This window comes from Moesziomyces antarcticus (genome assembly GCF_000747765.1).
Source record: "Moesziomyces antarcticus DNA, scaffold: scaffold_v10011, strain JCM 10317, whole genome shotgun sequence".
Classification (NCBI taxonomy): domain Eukaryota; kingdom Fungi; phylum Basidiomycota; class Ustilaginomycetes; order Ustilaginales; family Ustilaginaceae; genus Moesziomyces; species Moesziomyces antarcticus.
The window spans coordinates 397,180-419,304 of NW_014638999.1; the positions used below are offsets into that span (position 1 = coordinate 397,180).

The window sequence follows — 22,125 nt, forward strand, 5'->3', positions numbered from 1 at the left end:
GAATGTGGATTCACAGCTAGAAATGACAAAAGAGGGGTATGCATGGTGTTGGCAGTGCGGGGCTTACTGTCCGACGAAAGCGGCGATATCCTCGGAGATCTGCCTGGTGTATCTCGTATTCGCCCTGCCGATGCCGAGGAAGAGGCAGGCAATGGACTCTGCATGCGCAAGGTTCCTATACGCCCTGAGTCTGACCTGCTGGACGCCGATACCGACGAGCAGCGTTTTGAGGAGCGTGCTCTGCTCGACCGGGACCACATTATCCCTGCCACCGTGAACAAGGAGGAATTTGGGCGGCAGCAGTCTGGTGTCGACGATGTTCTTGGCAGCATACAGCAGGTGGGCGGGCGAGTGGATGAGGCAGTTGAAATGCGACGGTCCCGTGGCCCTGCGCAGGTAGCTGAGATGCTCGAGCCCATGCTCGGATTCGGACCGGAAGCCCTTGATGACATCGCTGATCCCGCTGAGCAGAATCACACCTGCGATCGCAGGCAGCTCCACCTCGGGCTCGTAGATCTCGACGCGACGCAGACCGTTGCCCACCTCCTCTTCCGCCTTGCGGTACGCGTCGGAGCCCAGAATCGACGCTGCCTCTTCCGCCTTGCGCGCCGTTGTGGATGACGACACGGGCGCGGAACCAAAGCGCGCCGTGGCACCCATCACGTGTCCTGGCGGCGCAGACGGTGTCTCGTCCGCCTCGTCCACCCAGCCTTCACTACGGTCGGCGCTCGTGTCTGCGGCGAGAGCGTCGCCACTGCCGCGACGTGTCTCGCCCAGGCCGAGCCGGACGGGCTCGTCGTTGTTTTCATCCAGCGCGTCCGTGTGTGCGCCCGCGGGCACGGCGGACCGACGCAGCGAGCCCGAGCTGCGCACCTCGCCGCTCTTGAGCCACTCCTCGTCCTCGTCGTGCTCGCCGTATCCGCGCGCGTATCCGTGCATGCGCGCATGCGACGCCGCCTCGGCTCCACCACCGTGCTTGGCGCGCAACATGTGGCGCTCGCGCTCGTATGCGCGGTCCAGATGGCCTTCGCGACTCAGCACCACGGCCTCCTGCGAGATGGTGAGCATGATGAGGTGTGCACTGAGCCCGTGGCCGAGCACGTAGATCTTGGACGCATCGCCGCCGTAGCGCTGGCAGTTCTTGGCGGTCCAGCGCAGCACGAGGCGCAGATCGATGATCGACGACTTGATGCGCGATTCGGGATAGTAGGTGATGTCGGCCACCACGACGCAGTAGCCCATGCGACGCAGCCGCAGCGCGAGCTGTAGATACAGCCTGCGCTTCGACGTGACCGTCAGCGGACCAAGCATCGAGGGGATGACGACGATGACAGGCACGCCGTTGGACGACATGGAAGGCTGCTGCGCACTCGTCGATCGGAAGCCCTCAGGGCCTGTGTGTTGCGGCGGCGAAGGAGCGTCAGCAGGGAGGTAGACGTCGAGACGCTTTCCGCGCGATGGGCTGCCGTAGAGGATGCCCTCCTTGACGACGCGCGAACCCTTGGTGGTGCCAATGACCATGATGCGTCGGTAGCTCCAATCAAAAATGGCTGGGAAGATGATGCGGAACGCCGTGACGGTGTAGCGGAAGGCGGCGAGGTCGACCTTGGCGCAGCGGATGGGGTTGAGCGGAAGGAAGGGGCAGAAGTTCCTGGGCGACCAACGGTGGGCGTTGGTCCATGTGGCGGGCAAGTCCTTTTGCGCCAGGAAGAGGTAGCAGATCCAGGCGACGGCGTAGAGCAGCAGCACCGAGATGAGCAGCAGGATCGGGATGGCCATGACGCCGATGATGGGGATGGCGCACGCAGCTGCGAGCAACGGCCATGCTGGCAGGGCGAGCGCAAGGGCCGGCAGGACCACTGGTTTGAGCACGAGTGCAAAGAAGCGCTGAGAGCGTTTGGGCAGCACCGGTGGCTGAGGCTGGTGCTCGGGATAGTATGTTGGCGATGGCAGTGCCGATGGGAACTCGACATTCGACAGGCGACGACGGTCGAGTGGCGTTGGTCTCCGGTCTTTCGTCGCCGCCGAGGCGGAAGGGCGATCGTGGCTCGCCATGCTGTCCACGATGCTGCGCAGCGATGAAGCCGAGGATCCTGGATCGCTTGAAGGATGTGCGTAAAGGATGGACGACGTAGAGACAGATGATCGGAAACGCGATGCGGCTGGGTTTAGCCAACGGTGCTTCGAAGGATGCAGAGTGGCTGCGAGCTGCTTTCAGCTCTGTTTCGTCGCGAGCAGCCGACTGCAGACGCGCCTTGCCCGGTCCCTGCATGAGGTTTGCGCAACGCTCAGGCAGTCAGCGCTCGGCAGCGCTCGCGTTGATTGAAAATGAAATCAGCTGCTGGACCGAGTGTTGGTCGCCTCAGCCAGACCGCTGAGACACAYACACACTCGGCACACTGCTCCTCTGCACGTCCCAACAGAAATTTAGAGCGTGAAATTGCGATGGCTGCACAATGCAGCTTTGAGCCTCGGGCCATATCGTGCCCTCGAGCGCCTCCTGTAAACAACGCTTCGGACGCCACACAATCACAGCAATCCGTATCGGCGTATCGATTCGTATCGCAATCGGCATGAAAGTCGAGCGTCAGAGATGCCTCAACTTCTTCGTGATGCACGTGCCAGTCGTGGCGCTCAATCACAGTCTGTTCCGCCATCCTTCCGAAGTGCAGCTCACAATGAGGTTTGACCTAACATCACTGTTCGAGCCCGAGGCTCACCATTGCACAGATGACCACGATAATAGCAACGGTAATCTTGCTTTCATTGCACCGATCTGAAGGGTACAACAAATGATGACCGGATCAGCTCTCGTCTTCCCAGCTTTCGGGCACAGGTCCTTCGACGGTCGACGCTTCTGTGGCTGGAGCTGCGGCGGGAACGTCGGTAGCTGCCGGTCTGGGCGCATTCGGATTCGGGACGATGCCGGCGATGGGAGCCGTCGTGCGTACGCTATTCGTCTGGGCGGCCATGGTGGGCTGCCCCCACACAGGCTCGTTGACCTGCGCAGGCGAGTTACGACCGGATCCAGACGCTACAGATGCCCAGCCCCGGTCCCCGGCCAGATTCGGGCTTGCTTTGCCCAGCCCTGCCGAGCCACTGCCACTGCCTCCGGCTCCAGGACCGCCTCGTTTCATCGCTAGTGAAGCCCTTGTCGGGCCGCCAGAGGCGCGGCCGCCATTGCTGAGCAGCGGCTCGTCTTCCCTGCGTACGACATTCTTGTTGGCATCCACCGTGCAGAGGATGGCATCCCGTGCAAACTGCTCGCGACGCAGAAGCGCCTTGAGTTCGGTCTTCATCATGATCAGCCGAGTGGGAGAGTCCGGCGAAGTGACGATCACATCCTCGTCGCCCTTCCAGGTCACCACAAAGTTGATCGTGCGCAGCACGGGTTGCAACAGCGATCGCAGCGAGTCCTGGTCGTGACCAAACACGCCAGGCAGGAATACGGCGTTTAGCGGCTTTGGAGCTTCAGCCGACGGTCGTTGCAGCTGAGCGAGCCCAACGGACTTGCCAGACTGCAGATGCGACGACGATTGCTGGTGCTGATTCGACATGAGCGTGGCTCGAGCCGAAGCGAATGCCTCGGTGAGCAACGGCTTCGGAATGCGGCTGTCTTGTTTGCGACGGATGCTCACGCTGCGACGCGGCTCTTGATCGACACTCTCGCTGGCCAGCTTGTACACTGCCGCGAGCTCGTGCGTGAACGCGCGTTGGAACTTGTTGGCTGGCGGCAGAATCATGCCCGCGCGTGGCGAGCGGATAAAGTCGTTCAGCGTCGCTTCCAACTCGTCGCAGAACTTGCGGTTGGCAGGAACGGCGTAGTATGCGAGCGTGCCGTATTCGTAAGAGGCCGGTGCCGTCTTCTCCGAGGGATTCAGGCCGAGCGCCTCGGCCAGCTTGGCGTTCCTCTGCGCAATCATGCACGAGTCATTGCACTTAAGCGACTTTTCCTTGTTGGGAGCATGAATCGACACGCCACACTTGATGCGCGACTGCAGATTGCCGCAGGCGCACTGCAACGTGATGATCGCCTGGCATGGTTCCGTCTCGGGGCACGACGACGGCGCATGGCACTTCTCCTGACAAGCGTGCTGACACAGTCGGCGTGGCTTGCCGCACGTCTGCGCGCAGGGCGGGCACTCTTGTCCAGCGATGTGGCAGATGCCTTGGCAACGGTGGAAGCCGCAGTTGAGCAGTGCATCGCACGGCTGTCCGCAAGACACGCGCGATCGGCTGCATGGCACGTTCTTGACAATGTGCTTCTGGCAGTGGCACACCTTGTCCGTCAGGTAGACGCACGGAGGGCAAGGCTCGTCTTCGTGGCAGTCGTGCGGCATCTTTGGATGGCCACAGCTCGGCGGCGGCCGCACGCACGGGAAGTTGCATCGCACCTGCGTGCCACATGGCACCGGTGGCTCCAGGACGGTGCGACCACAGTGGCAGATCAGCTCTTCGAAACTCGCCTGCAGGCACGGCGGACAAGCTCCACGGTGGCACGTCATTGGGCACTCGTGCGAACCACAGGGCAACGGCTTCGAGCACGGGATCGAGCACTCGTGCAGGCCGGCCGGATCGAGAGCTTGCAGCTCGGCCAACGTGGGTCGTTTCTTGGACTTGCTCTTGGCCTGGAAGTAGAGGGGACAGCATTGGCGGTTGCACTGATGCTTGCCACAGTGGCGCAGCGACTGGCACACGGTGGAGCACAGCACCTCCTGGCGTCCCTCGAGTTCTTCCTGCTGGCGTTCGTGGCAAGTTCGGCTCTGCTTTGTCTCTCCACATCGACAAGGCGTCGACACGGGCACCCTGCATGGCGGACAAGGTCCCAGGTGGCAGACCGCGGGGCACGGATGACCGCAGATCGACACCTTTGAGCACGTATTGCCGCACGTCGGGATTGGGTCTTGGCAGGACGTGCGAGATGTGACGGGATTCGCACCGCAAGGGCACGTCTTGACGAGACTTGGCGAGGAAGGACAAACGGGCCTTTGTGGATCACGGGCATGACAGGGCTTCGAGCAGTAGTGGACACCGCAATCGAAGGGACGCCGACACTCGTCATCGCAGTTGAAGCGGCCCCGGAAGCCAATTGCGCTCTCATCGTCGAAGCTGTCTTGGGGGACGCCGTCTCCACAGCGCATCGTCCTGGTGTGCTTGCCACAGTAGCAGCGCGCATCCACTTGGATGCCGCAAGGTTGGCATTCGCCGGGATGACAGGCATCCTCACATGTATGGCTGCCGCAGTCCAGCTTCTTGCCACAAACACCACCGCAAGAGGTGCCACGTTGATGCAGAGCAGAGAGACGCGCCTCCTTGGCTGCGGTCTGCGAGCAGCGCATTGGAATGGTTTGGGCACCGCAGAAGCATTTCTGAGAGACCGTGACGGCACACGGCGGACATGGTCCTGGATGACACGAATCGGCGCAGCCGTGAGCGCATTTCCCGCGGCTGCATCGCTGGCCACAGCCATGCGGATTGGCACCGCGGCCACCAGGAGGGTCTTGCACGCGGCCGCACCAGCACCAGTAGATCTTGGGGACGTCTTCCCTTGCGTACTGGCATCCTGGACATCGCCAAGTGCCGCGGCGGTTGCGGATCTCTGGGTCTTCCTGCATAGCGTTATGCTCTTCGGCTTTCTTGACGCTGCTGTCGGCCCACTTGCGCACGCATGGCAAGTGGAGCACAGAGTAGCACTGTGAGCACGACCAGGTGGCCTGGCGCGTGGTGACGGTGCTGTAGCAGATGACGCAGTCGTACTCGCCCGACGAGAGCTCGGCGAGAAGACGAGATCGCAGGTCGGCATACTCGACGGGCTCAGCTACAGCCGGCACCTTGACCGCTGGCTTCTTGGCGCGTCCGTTCTGAGACGCCTTGGCACCCTGCTGGGCTGAGGAAGCTGGCGCACCGCCGGCATTGGCCGAGCTGCCGGTGAGCTTACCGCCGAACTGCTGGCGGCGAGCTGCTACGCGTGGCTGTGGTGCATTGTCTTGCTGGGTGGCGTTCGATTCGCCTACGTCTGCGGCGGATCCATTCGATTGGCTAGGTTTGGACCCCCCGCCTCTTCTGGACTTCTTCTTCGAGTTTGGCTTGCGAGCTTCTTGGCCGGTTGCTGATGATGACGAAGGCGTTCCGTCAGCGCCTGAGAGATTCTGGTCGGTGGCTTTCGCAGTGCGGTCTACCCTGCTTCCGTCGTTCCTTCGGCCTCGGCCGCGCCCGCGATTGGTTCCGCGACTCGGCTCACGACCGGGCTGGGCCGAACTCGTTGATGCTTGCTCTGATGACAGATGCAGGTTTCGAACGGCTGGCAGTAAAGCTTGGGCAGCAGAGGCAGCTGCTGAGGCTTCAGACATGGCCCGAAGCAAATTTGCGCTTGTGGAGGTCGTGCCCGTCTATGGTGGCTTGGTATGGATGGGCGGAGCTGAAGATTAGGAACGGACGCTGTCTGATGTCCGGTCCAGTCTCTTGGAAGCTTGTCCAGGGAAAGAGGTTAGAGAAGGTCGACTTGATGGCGTGGACGATTGTGACTCGGAAGGAAGGCTGAGTCGAGATCACCTGGAAGAAGGAAAGTGTTGCTCCCAACGACGTCAGCTGAGTTGGCCGCCACACAAGCCAGGATCCGGCGCCTGGCTGCATGACGAGGACGCTGAGTCGCGTGCCATCAGGAGAATTCGAAAATTAGCTGGGCTGTTTGATCCTCGAAGGCCACATGTCCAAGCCGGAACTCGAAGATCTGGACGGATCGGTGCCTGCGAATTGACCTGTCCCGAATCGGGCGATCTGTCTTTCTTCTCAAAAATTGGAAGGACGCGGAAGCAAATCGTTGACGCCAGAGCCTTCCACCACATCCGCGAAGCTTCACGACGCGAGGCTAGAAGGTTGGAAGTTGAACCGAGCGCGGACATGTCTGGATAGCCTGACGCAAAATTGGAAATTTACACTCGAATTCATGAGCAGTGGAGGCGCAAAATGACCTGAACCGGGCAGGCCGGAAAGCTGGATTGGGGGCAATGCAGGCACGGGAGCAGTGATCGTCGTGCAGCAGGGGCACTTCCAACTCGTTCTTCCAGCTTCCGCGCGTCAGACTAAGCTCCTGCGACTGTCCGCTCCCGCCACAGTTTCGCGCACGCCGAATCTCCTAGCTCAGCAGAGAAGCAAGTGGATCGATGTCGAAGCTGATCCGGCCTCATTGTCGCCAGCCAGAGCGCCAATCAGAGCCGCTGGCTGCGAGTGGCGACGCAATCTTGCCCCCAGCGCTGAGTCGACGCAAAAACGTGCGCGAATCTCGACCTTTCTGACTGCCGGTCGACGCTGGTTGCGGGTGTGCGACTGCGCCTTGGGTGGCCAACGTCCCGCAGATGGCAGCGAGAACTTCGCACGCCGTCCTCGGTGGGCACGGTACATAAGCTCGGACTTGCCTTCCTCCATCCTCCCGCTCCACAACCACGATCCCGTCTGAACATTGGCTATCGAGTTGCACATACCCCTTCCGCAACACAGTACAGCACCTCACAGACATCTCTCTGCATTCCACACCGCAGCCCCTTTCCCCCCTCCAAAAGATCTAATATCGCCATCATGACCAAGGCTATCGGCATCGATCTCGGTACCACCTACTCGTGTGTCGCCGTCTGGCAAAACGACCGTGTCGAGGTCATTGCCAACGACCAGGGTAACCGCACCACCCCCTCCTATGTCGCCTTCACCGACTCGGAGCGTCTCATCGGCGATGCTGCCAAGAACCAGGTCGCCATGAACCCCCACAACACCGTCTTCGACGCCAAGCGTCTCATCGGCCGCAAGTTCGACGACGCCGAGGTCCAGTCCGACATGAAGCACTGGCCCTTCGAGGTCACCAGCGTCGGTGGCAAGCCCCAGATCCGCATCGAGTACAAGGGCGAGAAGAAGACCTTCACCCCCGAGGAGGTCTCGTCCATGGTTCTCCTCAAGATGCGCGAGACCGCCGAGGCCTACCTTGGTGGCACCGTCAAGGATGCCGTCGTCACCGTCCCCGCCTACTTCAACGACTCGCAGCGTCAGGCCACCAAGGATGCCGGTGTCATCTCGGGCCTCAACGTGATGCGAATCATCAACGAGCCCACCGCCGCCGCCATCGCTTACGGTCTCGACAAGAAGTCCGAGGGTGAGAAGAACGTCCTCATCTTCGATCTTGGTGGAGGTACCTTCGATGTGTCGCTCCTCACCATCGAGGAGGGTATCTTCGAGGTTAAGGCCACCGCTGGTGACACCCACCTTGGTGGTGAGGACTTCGACAACCGTCTCGTCAACCACTTCGTCCAGGAGTTCAAGCGCAAGAACAAGAAGGACCTGACCACCAACGCCCGTGCCCTCCGTCGTCTCCGCACCGCCTGTGAGCGTGCTAAGCGCACTCTCTCGTCGGCTGCCCAGACCACCATCGAGATCGACTCGCTCTTCGAGGGTATCGACTTCTACACCTCCATCACCCGTGCCCGTTTCGAGGAGCTCTGCGGTGACCTCTTCTCGCACACGATCGAGCCCGTCGAGAAGGTTCTCCGCGACTCCAAGATCGACAAGGGTTCCGTCCACGAGATCGTCCTTGTCGGTGGTTCCACCCGTATCCCCAAGGTCCAGAAGCTCCTCACCGACTTCTTCAACGGCCGCGAGCTCAACAAGTCGATCAACCCCGACGAGGCCGTCGCCTACGGTGCCGCCGTCCAGGCCGCCATTCTCTCGGGTGACACCTCGGAGAAGACCCAGGACCTGCTCCTCCTCGACGTTGCCCCTCTCTCGATGGGTATCGAGACCGCCGGCGGTGTCTTCACCCCGCTCATCAAGCGCAACACCACTGTGCCCACCAAGAAGTCCGAGATCTTCTCGACCTACGCCGACAACCAGCCCGGTGTGCTGATCCAGGTCTTCGAGGGTGAGCGTGCCCGCACCAAGGACAACAACCTGCTCGGCAAGTTCGAGCTCTCGGGTATCCCCCCCGCGCCCCGTGGTGTTCCTCAGATCGAGGTCACCTTCGACGTCGACGCCAACGCCATTCTCAATGTCTCGGCCGCCGAGAAGGGCACCGGCAAGTCGGAGAAGATCACCATCCGCAACGACAAGGGCCGTCTCTCGTCGGAGCAGATCGAGGAGATGCTCAAGCAGGCCGAGCAGTTCGCCGAGGAGGACAAGCAGGCGCTCGAGCGCACCCAGGCCAAGAACGGTCTCGAGTCGTACATCTACAACGTCCGCAACACCACCAACGAGCCCCAGCTCAAGGACAAGCTCGAGGCCGCCGACAAGGAGGCGCTCGAGAAGATCGTCAAGGAGGGCATCGAGTGGCTCGACTCCAACACCACCGCCTCGACCGACGAGCTCAAGGACAAGCAGAAGGAGATCGAGGAGCAGGTCAACCCCATCATGACCAAGATCTACTCGGCTGCTGGCGGCGCTCCCGGTGGCATGCCCGGCGGTGCCCCTGGTGCCGCTCCCGGTGCTGCCCCTGGCGGTGACGACGGCCCCACCGTTGAGGAGCTCGACTAATTCTTCTCGCGCAGCTCAATCTAGTCAAAAAAAATTTCCACTCGTCCCCCCGCTGATGGCGTTCGTTTCTTGCATTCATTCCCCCCTCGCCATTCGCATGTACTCGTATCTTGTGTTCCGTTCAATCTGATCCGACCTAGTTGCATAGCACCTTCTTTTGCGTGATTTGAGTTTGGATGAGTGTTATTAGATGATCTCACTTGGTAGACCGCAGGGGAAGAACGTGAATCGTGTGTCGAGATGATGTTGCTGGCTGCAGTTCGAAGTAGCAGCTGGATTTTTTCGGTAGGAATTTGTTAGATCATCGAGATGACGAGCTGTGAGATTCCGAGGCACACGAGATGCTTCTTCGACCGCACTTTGCGCGAGTCTACTTTAGACACGACGCGACGCGAGGCAGACCAACACTTTTTGGGCATCGTTGCGCGGCTCGACTAAACTCAGGCGGCCAAGCCAGAAAGCTCGGGGTCGAGGGTATCCTCCCGCCTTCGTGACCCACACCCTTGCGACCTTGCCTTCGTCCGTCACCCCCCGTCAACACATCTCGCATCCCGATAGCAACCCAGGCTTCACCCGACTTTGACGCCGGCGCCTCAATCCGCCACTGCGTCCCGAAGCGCACGCAACAACGATGGAGTCGACCCAGTCGGAGGACGTCAACGTCCAGATCGTTCATTCGGGACCCACATACTGCATCCACGCGCCCAAGAATGCAGGTGTAGAGTGAGTGCTCTTGTGACCGCCATCGACCGCCATTGTGCCGGTGATTCGAAGCTGACGCCGTGATCCTTCTTTCTGTCTCTCTTCGAACGCTACAGCCGACTGTTCACGGGCGGTGACGACTTCCTCGTCCGCATCCTGCCAACACTGCCGCTTCCTGGCGTCGAGCCACACCTCATCGAAGACGCCACCGAACCCATCACCTCTCTCGATGCCGACGATCGCTTCCTCATCGCTGCATCCGAGGACGGCTCGGTTCGTCTGTACCGACACCACCCCGTGGACGCCGAAGGCAACTCGACCTCTCCCACCGTGCTTCAATCTTTGCTGCGTCGCGAGACCCTGCCGCTCCGATGCGTCGCTCTGGAACGTCACGTTAAGAGCGGCAAGTCACCGCGCGTTGCCGTGTGCTCGGACGAGCTCATCATCAAGATCATCGACGTCGAGGACCCCAGACGCATCCAGCTGCTCGACGGCCATAATCGCGGCCTCCGATCCGCATCTTGGAGTCCCGCTGCATCGCTGCTGGTAACCTGCTGCACCGATGGCGTCGCAAGGGTCAACGATCTCAGCGACGCCGAGCCCAAGCTCGTCAAGTCGATCGAGGGCATTCTGCCCAGCACCCGGGCCGAAAGCGACGAGGCCGCGTGTGCCTGCTGGCATCCCTCGGGCAACTACTTTGTCCTTCCCTCCAAGACTCACGAGCTCGTCGTGATCAGTGCTCACAGCGGCTCTTCTGCTTGGTCGCGCATCGGCAACTTTGTCGCCAGCTCCAGCGGACCCGTTCCTCTTCCAAGTGGCAGCATCACCGCTCTTGCTTTCTCTCCCAACGGCCGTTACCTCGCCTCTGCCACGAACAACGGACAGGTGACCATCTGGGATTCGGACTCTCGCCAAGCTATCCGATCGAAGCGCGCCGACGCCCTCGTCAACGCCATCAGCTGGCACCCGTCCAAGGACGCTCTCGCCTGGACAGACAATGAGGGCACCCTCGCTCGATGGTCCAATGTCATCGGCAGCACCCGTCCGAGTCCTGTTGAAGAGATCACGTTCGACAGGTCCAAGATCTACCGAGGCGCCCGCGGCCAGATCGACGACATCTTTGCCGGCACCGGCCTTTCGGATGATGAAGATGACGACATGGCACAAGGATCGCAGCATGGCGGTGACGATGCAGATGATCTCGATGACTTTGTCGTTGACGATGAGTCGCGCTCGCGAAGGAACGGTCAGGGCTCCTCTCGCTCCCGTTCCTATCTTCGCGGAGGCCACGCCGGCGCCGCGGCCGGGCCCGGTGGCATGATGATCGCTGCGACCCGTCCTCAACCAAGCTTTCAGCCGACGTCGACGCCGATGCGCGGCCAGCGCCGCTACCTCGCGTACAACCTGCTCGGCTCGGTCGTGGCCGTCGAGCAAGAGTCGCACCAGACAATCTCGTTCGAGTCATTCGACACGTCGGCTCGACGCAACCTCCGCTTCTCGGACATGAACAGCATCAGCATGGCGTCGCTCGCCAAACAGGGCATCCTGTTTGCCGCCAAGCAGACCGACGAACAATCCAGCAGCCTCTTCTTCAAGCCGTTCGCAGGAAGCAACCTCACCTCCGAATGGACGTTCAACCTGGACCGCGACGAGGACGTCGAGGCCATCGCTCTGGGAGGTAGCGCTCTGCGCACCGTCACTGAAGATGGATGGGAGGACGAGGATGCCGGCCGATCGGGTACAGGCATGGCGGTCGTCGCCACGTCCAAAGGCTACCTGCGCTTCCTCTCGGCAAGCGGAATGCAACTCTACCTGTGGGCGATCGGCCATCCCGTCGTCACGCTGGCTGTCGGTGCAAGGACAGCTCTGGTCATCTACCGCAGAACCGGTCTGCCATCGGGCGGCTACCAGGATCTCGGATACAAGGTGATTGATCTGGCGAACTTTGACGTGATTCAGGATGACGTGCTCTCGCTCGCCAAGGACAGCCACATCGTTTGGGCTGGCTTCAACGACCACCACCAGCCCGCATTCTTCGACACGAATGGCGTCCTCTTCGTCCTCGACCGAGCGCATCGATGCCGACAGGGCCGTTGGGTGCCGCTCCTCAACACCAAGAACATTCGGGACAGTACCACGTCCGATGCAAGCGATGCGGCTATGCGTGCCGCAAGGACCCTGGGATACTGGCCGGTCGCGCTCACCTCGACCAAGCTTATGGTGCTGCTTCTCAAGGGCGGACGCACACACCCTGAGGTGGACGGTACTCGACACATGATCCAGGAGCTCGAGCTGCAGGTGCCGCTCATCCAGCGTGAAGGTGGCACGGGCCCTCTGGAGGAGAAGAGCCTGCGCGAGGGCATGCTTGCCATGACCGCTCGCGACGTCAAGAACGCGGGCATCGAAGCGGGCGAGGACGAGCCCGAGCTCGAAGCAGGTGCGCTCGAGATGAGCTCGGACAAAGCGCTGTTGCAGCTGATCCAGCTGGCGTGCAAGGCCGACAAGCACGGACGGGCGTTGGATGCTGCGCGCGCACTGCATTCGACGAGGACACTCGAAGCGGCGCTCAAGATCGCAGCTTTCTTCCACCTGTCCAGCCTGGCAGAGCGCATGGTGGCGCTCAAGGAGGGCCTCGAGGGCCGTCCGGAGCGGGTCGAGGAAGAGAGTCGACGCTGGTGCGACCCATCGGTGCGCGGCGGTCCGAGCTACACAAACCCGGCCCTGGTCGACATCATGACCCGCGCCAGCGATCGGCGTCGGGACGACGTGAGTGCTGCTTCGATCCGCAAGCGTGCATCGGCTGCTTTGGGCGAAGAGTTCCAGCCCACCCCTTCGCGGGCGGCGTCGGGCGTGCTGCGCGCTCCCACCTCTGTTCCGAGCCGCTTTGATCTTGCCCCTTCGGTACCTTCTTCGTCGTCGACGTACTCGGTGCTGGACCGGTCGCCATCCGTGGCTCGCGCGACACCGAGCATGGGTGAAGATTCGATGAGCCTTGCGCTCGACGACCACGACAGCCCCGGTCTGGGCAAGGAGAACCTGTACCAGCGCAGCTCCGAGAAGCGCAAGTCACCCGCCGACGAGTCGATGGACGCACCGCGCGGGCTGGCCATGCCCAAGGCGGCCAAGTCGCTCAACCCGTTTGCGCGCACATCGTCCAACGTGGCCAACGTGGCCAAGGACAAGCAGATGCACAAGTCGACGTCGTTCTTCGAGCGGATCGAGCCGTACGAGAAGGAGGCGCTCAACAAGAACGTTCCGTCCAAGCAGGCGTTGCTGACGGGTTTCGTCCGCAAGGATCAGACCGCTTCGGTTGCAGACGCTGCAGCAGCGCGTTCGGCTGCGTTTGGAGAGACGCAGTATCCCGACGACGACATGGCGGGAGAGCAGGGCGACAGGGATGAGTCGCTCCAGTTCACGCTCGAACGTGCTGCTCGAGCCAGTGGAGCAGCTCGTGCGGCTGATCCGATCAACGGCGACCGCCTGCCCGAAACCTTGATGCACGACACCGACACCTTCGACTCGCTCCAGACTGAGGAGTCGGCGCTTCCGAGCTCGCGCATTCCCGTGTGAAGGCTCAGAACCTGACCCCAACACTTTGCTTCTGTTCACATTCCCCATCTGATCCTGTCTTCACAAGGCCCGTTGTATGCGGCGTCGCGAGAGTATCACAATAAATGTAGTTCCATTGCAGCCGAGTGTCGAATGCTAGCGTAACGTGACGTGAACTCATCTTGCGAGAAAGACCGAATGCAGAGTCAATCACTCGCAGAGCTGGCCGAAGAGGGCAACGGGGTCTACCACATCCCAGATCTCATCCTTGTGGCGGTGCTGGGGAGCATTCGCCGCGGCAGCGCTGGCGAGCACCGCGGGGTCCTTCTTGCGACCGTTGATCTCGGCGAGCACCGAGGTAGGATCCTTGAAGCCGGGGACGGACAGGCCACCTTTGGTCGGGCGGACGCGTCCGTCGTTTTCGGCGAGCGTGCGGCGGTCGAGCAGGCGGAGAGGTGCCGACTGGTCGATCACGAAGCGGTTACGCACCGGCACGTCGGGTCCCGTGGCAGTCGCGTCGCTCAAATGGCTTGTCGCTGCCAGACGCGCGGCTCGAGCGAGCTGTCGTTCGGGCGAGGCCGGGTAGAGGCGCCCGGACTCGTCTTCGCCGCCGAAAACAGCGTCGTCGCTCCACTCGGGAGCCAGCATGCGCTCCTGAGTTCCTTGACCCATCGGCTCGACAACCGTGTGCGGTGCCACCTCGAGGAGAAAGGCAACGTCCGAGACGGTGAGGCGCGTGTTCGCCGCGCTCGATCGGTCGCTTCGCTCCATGGCTGTACGTGATCGTTTGTGTCCGTTGGCGATGGGGTGGGCCGCTCCGCCGTCCTCTGCATCTGCCGAGGTGCTGCTGTTGCCAAAAGACGTGTCCTGCAGCTGGCTGCTGCTATCGCCGTCACGAAGTGAGGGCGACGAGGGCCCTGCGAGGCTCGTGGCGGCGGTGCTGGCGAGCGACAACACTGAAGAGTCGGCAAACGAAGTGCCGATGCCAGAAGCGCTGGTTCGCGAAGACACGTCCGACGGTATGGATCGGACGTTCCGGACGGGACTGCCACGCGCTGACGTCGGAACGCTCTCGTCCAAGTCCATCGCATCGAGCGAGGGCGAGGCTCGGATTGCGTCTGCGACGTAAGCGGAGGGGTCGAGGCTGTCGCTGGTCTCGGCAGCGGGACGGAGCACCTCACTGGTACGGATACCGTCGGTGCAGTTGGCGCGAATCTTGGTGATGACGCTGCTAGCCACGTTCTGCAGGTGACTCTGCAGAGCCGAGAGCACCATGGCGGCTGCTTGGGGCTGTACTCCGCCGGGCATGCCGTTCTCGACGGCGAGTAGCGTCATGCGGTCCTTGATGCCATCGAGATCAGGCAGATGCTTGGATTCGACGCACAGGGGCGCCTGAAGAGCACGAGCCACAGCTTGTTGGGCAGCTATACCGGACAAGAAGATGGGCTCAGGAACGCGATTCCTAACATGTGACGCACAGGCTCAGGCAGGCACCTGAGCCATCCCGGACGCGATGGACACTTACAGAAAGAGAGCTTGCCTCGCACAGCGGCGATCTGCTGGGTGGCTTGGATGGCCTGGCCCTTCCAGTCGCGCGCACCGATAGCGCTCTTGAACTGCCTTACCTTCCTGCGGTCTTCGGCGACCTTGCGCTTCTCCTCGTCCTTGCGCTTCTTCTCGAGCATGTCGGCGGCGGAACCGGCCCAGCCGAGGCTGGCGGCGCCGCCGAGCGAGTTGGCGCCGAGCTTGCCGGCCTTTTCGAGGTTCTTGAGGCGCAGGCGCTCCTTTCGCGGGAGACCTGCGACGAGGGTGCGGAGACGCTTGCGGCTGGGCTCCTCTTCTTCCTCCTCGGTGATGGTGGAACCGTCTGGGAGGATTCGAGTGATGCGCCTCGACGCTCTGCTGGATGGACCGGGCACATCGGCGCTTGCGTTGTAGAGGACTCCGAGAATGAGCGCATTGTGAAGATGGACTGTGGAGGAGTCGAGAGGCGTGGATGGCAGTGGCAGATTGAGGGGGCGGAGGAAATCGGGTGGATGGATTAAGGACGTGCCGAGTCGGGGCGGATTCGGGGGGTGAAGAGCATAGATCGCGAGGTCAGAAGCTGATTCATTGAGAGAAACGAGGTAGAGACGCGAGGAGTTCGATCAAGGGTGGATGGCACTTACTGTGTTCGGGTTTGAGCGCTTTGTGAGCTAGGGCTTCGAATTCGGAGCGGTCGATAGCGCCTTTGAGAAACTGGACGAGGGTCTGCCAGTATCGAGCGCCGTTCTGACCGAGAGCAACGGCGAGCTTTTGCTTGAGATCGAGCGTGTCGGCGCGGATGGGTCGATGTGATGGCGTGTTGGCGCTGGCGGCCGCGCTCAGCTCACGAGCTATGGGTGCCATGGTTGCGGCTGCTTTTGACTGGCTGTTACAGTCAGCGAAGATGTGCTCTACGCAGACGATGGATTTGTGTTGGTCTATGCTGCTGCGGGACACGCTCGCTGTAGCGCAGAGGGCGCTCCTGGGCGATGTTGGCCGACGGCTCGCAGAAGCAAGGATGGGTTGGAGGGCACGGCTTGGGAGCGAAATGCGCTAGAATGTCGCCAGGCTTGCCTCAATGACCGACAAGAGGCGGCAGGATTGACAGCCCTATGAAGGATGCTGGGAGGCGCGGCGGTGACGGACTGGAGAGAGACCGGAGGCGTTATGGGGTGTTGGAAGCGTGCCGGTGTCGCGGACGTCGGAAGGTCGCAATATGGTATACACAGAGCAAAGGACTTGAATGCGCAGGAAGGGTCGGGGCAGAGACTGGCTCTAGAATGTCGAAGCGGACGTTGCTGGGAGATGGGATGCGGGTGGAAGAGGCAAGAGCTCGTGGATGCAGTAGCCGAACGTGAGCAGCGCGAAATGAGTCGTTTCGGGCTGGATGGCTGGCTGGGATGCAGCTACGCGAGCGGATGTATGTCGCCAGGACTGAGCGGAGGTGAAGCTCGTCGACGTCGAGATGGCGTGGGCGTGGATAGGATAGCGAGAGAGGAAAACGAATCCATCCAACAGCTGGCCAGGGTTGCATGCATCCAGCTCGGGCGTGCTCCACTGGATCCATCCGGTGCATGCAGTTCTGTCGGGCGGATATGTGGACCACGCTCACCAGGCCCGCAACCGACGGGTGCTCTTACAACGGCGCTCGTCCGAAAAATTCAACCTGGGCTCGCCATCCGCACCATCCAGCGCTGTGCGTCCTTACCGCCTTACCGCTTTACCGCCTGATTCAGGGCTGGCTGGCTAGCGGCCTCCCACAGGCATCCGGAGCGTTCGGCCGGTGATGCATCGAGCATCATTTTTTCCATCCGCGCTTGGCTCTCTCGCTCGCCGCCAAGCGGCCCGCTGGGCGTGACATCGGCGGCTACGAATTTCGAGCACCGTTGCGGCCGGAATAAGACTCGGCCTTGCTGTCTTCGCTTCTCGTACGTGCATACGCGCGTCTGTTCATCTTCAGATCGCGGCCCGATGTCACTTTTCCACCCATGCAGCCACAACCTCGAAGCTAGCTTGGACCCAGCCTGCTCGGGGTCTTGTGAGGCATGCGCTCGGTCGAGCCGGGGGAAACAGACTTGGCACTGCGCGCGAAAGCTTGTCAGCGGGAATTTTGCTGCAAGGGGATGCTCGCGACTCGAACGCCATCCAGTGTATGATTGGCCGCTGCACCTCCGAGTTGGATGGCATTCCTGGACCTGAACGATCCTATCTTACATCCCCAGGCATTGAAGTTTGTACGAAGAATGTGCTGTGCTCAAAAGGTGGGATCTCCCTCGTCTTTGCGTGGCTAGGGTGGATGGATTCGCACATGAAGGGTTCGAAACCCCTTCACTGCACTCCGATCCGATCTCGCGTGCAAACCCGGCCCCGCACACCGCTTTGTAGGGGTGCCTTTTGCTCTCAGCCTTCATCTCGAGCACTCTCAACGTCCCCTGGAGCATGCCCGCCCCCACTCGATCGTGCAAAACCAAGAGCCCCGCAGAGTCATTGGGCAGAACCCGGAATTCGGGTATACAGTCGCGTGGCTTTGAGGTGTCAAGTCCGAAGAATCTCCGGAACGAACTCGGATCTCGGATCGGGAATACAAACATTCAGTGATGGCACTTTCAGGCACACCCTTTGCAGCTCTCCGAGTCCGACTCCACCGTCACGCACCGCGCTTCGCCATCAGTGTCCGAGCGTGCTGAGCAGATGATAAGCTTGTCTCCGGGATTCCTTGGGTGTCGTTCAGTGTTGCCGGCGGGTTTGCCGAGTGGGTCACGGTGTCTGGGACGGCACTTTGCCATCAGTGGGTAATATCACGTGACCTCATTCGCGCCTCGCCGCTGCTTTTTCGAGAAAAAGACCAACACTTGACCCTCACGCAGGCAACAGGCACGCGTCTCGCCGAAATCCAGGGCTGAAGGTCGGCAGCAGGCGAGCAGCGGCAGCAGCCATATTTACCGCTGCGCAATTTTGAGGGCATGCGGTCACTTTGGACTCGCTCGCTCCTCTCAGGCCTCACGCACACACGCAGTGGCCCCACAGTGTTGCACTCTTGGATTCGGCCGGCTCGCCTTGCCCCACCGCCTTGTCCAGTCCTCAGTGCGGGTGGCAACAGAGCCTCCCTTGCGCATCCACCTCGATACCCTCCGGCCACTCTTTCCGCACGTCGCTGTCGTAACGACTGCGCCTTGGTCTCCACCCCTTGTGCTATACCCGGCAGCGCGACCTCAACGCTGCAACCATCTGACACCATCACACGATACTCTTCGACCTTGTCGAACTCGCTTGGCATGGCCCAGGTGTTGCAATCATGTCTTCCACCTCACCACAGAAGCGGAGATCAAACGCCTTCAGAACGAGCTTGATCGAGCAGCCCGTGCGACAGACCCGCTCCATGGCACGAATCTCGGACGTGCTCGACGCCACGCAGCACTTCTCCATGGCAAAGTCCGACACCCAGCGTCCATCCGACGCTTCTATGCAGTCTCGAGCATCGTCTCCGCGCAAAGCCCGCGCAAGTCAGGCTGCCCAGCTCGACCATTTCGATCCCGAATCTCCCGACGTTAGCCTAGCAGCATGCATGGAGAGCCCCAAAAAGGGCCGCTTCGACGACTTTGAATTCGAGCTCGAGAACAGCAAGCACGAGCTGCCCGTCCGACGCACGAGGGCCAACGCTCAGAGACAATCTGCATCTTCATCGTCAGCTGACGCGAGTCTACCTCGCTCAAAAACATCCACGACCCTCAACCGCACCATGCCTGCGAACCCTCTACATGCCAGCCGTAAGGAAAATTCCACAGTCACGGTCCGAGATCCAGTCCAGCCTGGTGCAAGTCCGGTCAAGCCAGCAGCCACCGCCGTTCGCCCTTCCAGACTACATGGACATGCTGCTGCTGCACAGTCCAGCAACCTCGATGGGACAGGGACAGCGGATGTACCGACGACGTCCGCTGCCGTGAAGGGGCAGTTGGACACCAAGGTCGACAGCATGCCACACTCGAACGATCGCGATTCCAACCAGCGCCTTCTCTTTGGGACAGCCAGAGCTTCTTCTCGTGATCCTGCTCATCTCAATCCTTTCAGCACGAGCTCCGACACCAACAGCCTCGCGCAGCTAGGAGAGCCCAGGCACTCGCCGGTGAAGCGCTTCCAGACCAAGTCCGAATTCGTCATCCAGTCGCCCGACCGACCGGACCGCAAGCCCATCAACCTTCTAGAGCTGAAGCCTTCGCCCGGTAAGGCTCAGCGAGGCATCTTCCGCCACAATTCTGTCGTAGATGACGAGGATGATGATGACTGGGGCACTTCAGATAACTCGGAGCTCAACATCACCATGGACGAGATCAAACTTGTAAAGGGCCCTTCCGTTCCGAAGCAGGCTGCGACGCGATCACACGAGGTCTCTACATCGTCACGCGCGAAAGCAGATGCATCTGCATCCTCAAAATCCAAAGACACGACGCATAAGATGGCAAGCACGATTTCCACGCTCGACGTCAGGGACACCATGTCCCCGGAAACGTCGGATATGTTGGCGAATCTCGAGGCGTCGCTGGTCAAATTGAGGGCAAAGGCGCACACACAGCCTGTTGCGGTGGACACCAAGAAGAAGGAAGAACAGAATGTCCCTGCGCCCGTCAAGAGGGAGCTGGGTGGCCTTCGTGCATCTGGAGTCCCTGCAAGCCGAACACAGACCTTCCGAATCAAGAGCTCAACGACCTCTGCTGATCTTGCCCACCAAGCACGGTCAGCTACCGACCAGAGCGGAGACAGTTCTGTCTTCAAGCGTCCATCAGGACGTGTCTCCGCCCTGGCAAAGTCCAGAGTCTCGAGCTCGGAGCATGGCTCGGACTCGTCGCTCACCTCTTCTCGGTCCATGATGTCGTTCGGCGCTCCGCGCCTTCCGGGATTCAGCGAGGTCGGAGGACGAGCGTCTCGGCCCATGCCACCAAGTGCCCGAACCTCGAACCTCGGCACGACTTCGGATGATTCGAGGAACGAAGAGCTAGCTGCCGCTGAGGAGGAGCAGGAGAGGATCGCAGAGGCCAAGAGGCAGGCAGAGCTCAAGGCGGCCAAGCGCAAGTCCATGTCTTCGATTCTGTCAAGCGGCATGCCGCCGACGCTGCAACGGAGGGAGGCAAGTGCATCTTCATCAGGATCCCAGCCGCCACAAGAGTCCTCTGCGAAGCCGACATCGCCCACTGCAGCAAAGCCATCGGAAGATTCTGCCGAGGCAAAGAAGGCGGCGAAAGCAGCAAGAAGGCGCTCGCTCTTTACCTATGTGCCTACCAAACGCGAGGACACGGACGGCGACCGTTCGGTCGGCAACCTGTCGACCGGCCTCGTCATCTCTACGACCCCATCGGGCAACGCTTCCGAGGCCGACACCTCGACCCAGGCGCCTCGCAAAGCTCGATTCTTGCGAGGTCTGACGGTGCTGGTGGACGTGCGTGACCAGGACGGAGAAGACGCTTCGGGGCGGTGGGTTGAGATGCTCAAGAATGCTGGGGCCAAAGTGATGCTGCGCTTTCCCGAGCGCAAGCTCACGCACATCGTGTACAAGAGCGGAAGACCGAGTACGCTGCACTCGTACCGGGCCCTCGATGATCCTAAGCCTCACGTCGTCGGAATCAGTTGGGTAGTCGCCTGTCTCGAGCAGGGCAAAAAGGCTGACGAGCGGCCCTACCTCGTCGAGGTGGCCAAAGAGGCCATCTTTGCAAACGTAAGTAGTGCTCAAAACGATATTGGAGAGCCCGGCGCTTGACAATGATGCTGACCCGACTTGCTCCTTTGTTGCTGTCGCTCTAGCCACGTCGCTCGTCCATGGCGCCCAAGAATGTGCCTTCATCGGCCACGTCAATCCGGGAGCGTGAGTAGAATGGCACTGCCAGTCAGATCGAACCTTTCAAGAGGGATTGGATATTCTCTCCGCTTTGCAACCTGTGAGCCTCTGCCGCTACCCTCTTGCCCCAGGAGCGTGATCTCCCTGCGCCTCTTTCGCCTTGTGCATGATACCTGGCTCCAGCCGCACACATTGTTCAAGAAGGAGGACGCTGACCAAGAGGACTGTTTTGCTTGTCGCTGCCACAGTCCCAAAAGAGATGCAAAAGAGCGTGGAACAGGCACGCCGCAAGCTGCTTGCTCACGCGCCTGCGGTGTCAAGCCCACTCCGTCGCCGCATCAGCTCGCGCAGCGTGCTGGCCAGACAGCTAGCTGCCACATCGATCCACTCGGATACCGCTGATACCGCCAGTGAAGCTGCAAGACCTCGAGCCTCGTCTTCGAGGTCGTCAAATGAGACGGCCGAGAATGCAGATGCGGTCGGTCAAGGGCTATGCAGCAGTCGTGATGACGACGGAGACGGCGACCTCGACGAACTGGCACAGTACCGCGAGACTGTCAAGCAGATTCTTTCCAAGCCCACGGGCGCATTTTCGTGAAGCTACCCCACGCGAACATGACCCCTCCCTCACCGGGCCTTTGCCGGGTCTCCCCGCGCACTGTCAGGTGGTACCGATGTGGCTATTCATCAGAGAAAACAGGCATGCTTTGACCCTCACCGGATGCCACGAGTTTTAGTGCGACCAAAATAGCGGAACCGAGACCGCGGCGCCAGTCCATGACTGAGATGCCGTCTACGCTTACGAGACGAGCTTTAAACGAATCCTCCTCGATGGCGCTCGCTTTGTCGTCTTACCTGGCTGGCGTTTCCCTCCCGAGTCCGGGGAGAACGTGATAACATGATTGCCCCGCTCCGGCTTCTGCACAATGGTACTACGTACTGATCTGGGAAATACGAGACGAATGCAGTCCAGACCGCCGTTGCCGGGGTCGACAAGTGTGAAAAGGTGGCCG

General features: G+C 61.0%; 7 protein-coding genes across 7 annotated transcripts; 3 read left to right on the plus strand and 4 right to left on the minus strand.

Annotated features, from left to right (window-relative positions):
- Positions 1-63: 63 nt before the first annotated feature.
- PAN0_011d4317 (uncharacterized protein) lies at positions 64-2,055 on the minus strand (the record flags this gene model as incomplete). The annotated part of the gene is made up of 1 exon (XM_014800287.1): positions 64-2,055. One exon carries the CDS (start codon positions 2,053-2,055, stop codon positions 64-66), a length of 1,992 nt encoding a protein of 663 aa, XP_014655773.1.
- Positions 2,056-2,804: 749 nt separating this feature from the next.
- On the minus strand, positions 2,805-6,350 carry PAN0_011d4318 (uncharacterized protein; the record flags this gene model as incomplete). The annotated part of the gene is made up of 4 exons (XM_014800288.1): positions 2,805-4,211; positions 4,303-4,903; positions 4,983-5,456; positions 5,524-6,350. 4 exons carry the CDS (start codon positions 6,348-6,350, stop codon positions 2,805-2,807), a joined length of 3,309 nt encoding a protein of 1,102 aa, XP_014655774.1.
- Positions 6,351-7,575: 1,225 nt separating this feature from the next.
- On the plus strand, positions 7,576-9,510 carry PAN0_011c4319 (heat shock coGNATe 70; the record flags this gene model as incomplete). The annotated part of the gene is made up of 1 exon (XM_014800289.1): positions 7,576-9,510. The coding sequence occupies one exon, from the start codon at positions 7,576-7,578 to the stop codon at positions 9,508-9,510; it is 1,935 nt and encodes a 644-aa protein (XP_014655775.1).
- A 631-nt stretch (positions 9,511-10,141) lies between these two features.
- PAN0_011c4320 (WD40 repeat-like protein) lies at positions 10,142-13,782 on the plus strand (the record flags this gene model as incomplete). The annotated part of the gene is made up of 2 exons (XM_014800290.1): positions 10,142-10,233; positions 10,329-13,782. 2 exons carry the CDS (start codon positions 10,142-10,144, stop codon positions 13,780-13,782), a joined length of 3,546 nt encoding a protein of 1,181 aa, XP_014655776.1.
- A 189-nt stretch (positions 13,783-13,971) lies between these two features.
- PAN0_011d4321 (uncharacterized protein) lies at positions 13,972-16,149 on the minus strand (the record flags this gene model as incomplete). The annotated part of the gene is made up of 3 exons (XM_014800291.1): positions 13,972-15,185; positions 15,287-15,865; positions 15,930-16,149. 3 exons carry the CDS (start codon positions 16,147-16,149, stop codon positions 13,972-13,974), a joined length of 2,013 nt encoding a protein of 670 aa, XP_014655777.1.
- Positions 16,150-16,560: 411 nt separating this feature from the next.
- PAN0_011d4322 (uncharacterized protein) lies at positions 16,561-17,275 on the minus strand (the record flags this gene model as incomplete). Its single annotated transcript, XM_014800292.1, has 3 exons — positions 16,561-16,867; positions 17,002-17,152; positions 17,218-17,275. The coding sequence occupies 3 exons, from the start codon at positions 17,273-17,275 to the stop codon at positions 16,561-16,563; spliced, it is 516 nt and encodes a 171-aa protein (XP_014655778.1).
- A 1,305-nt stretch (positions 17,276-18,580) lies between these two features.
- PAN0_011c4323 (uncharacterized protein) lies at positions 18,581-21,710 on the plus strand (the record flags this gene model as incomplete). The annotated part of the gene is made up of 3 exons (XM_014800293.1): positions 18,581-20,992; positions 21,079-21,139; positions 21,361-21,710. 3 exons carry the CDS (start codon positions 18,581-18,583, stop codon positions 21,708-21,710), a joined length of 2,823 nt encoding a protein of 940 aa, XP_014655779.1.
- Between the last annotated feature and the right edge of the window lie 415 nt (positions 21,711-22,125).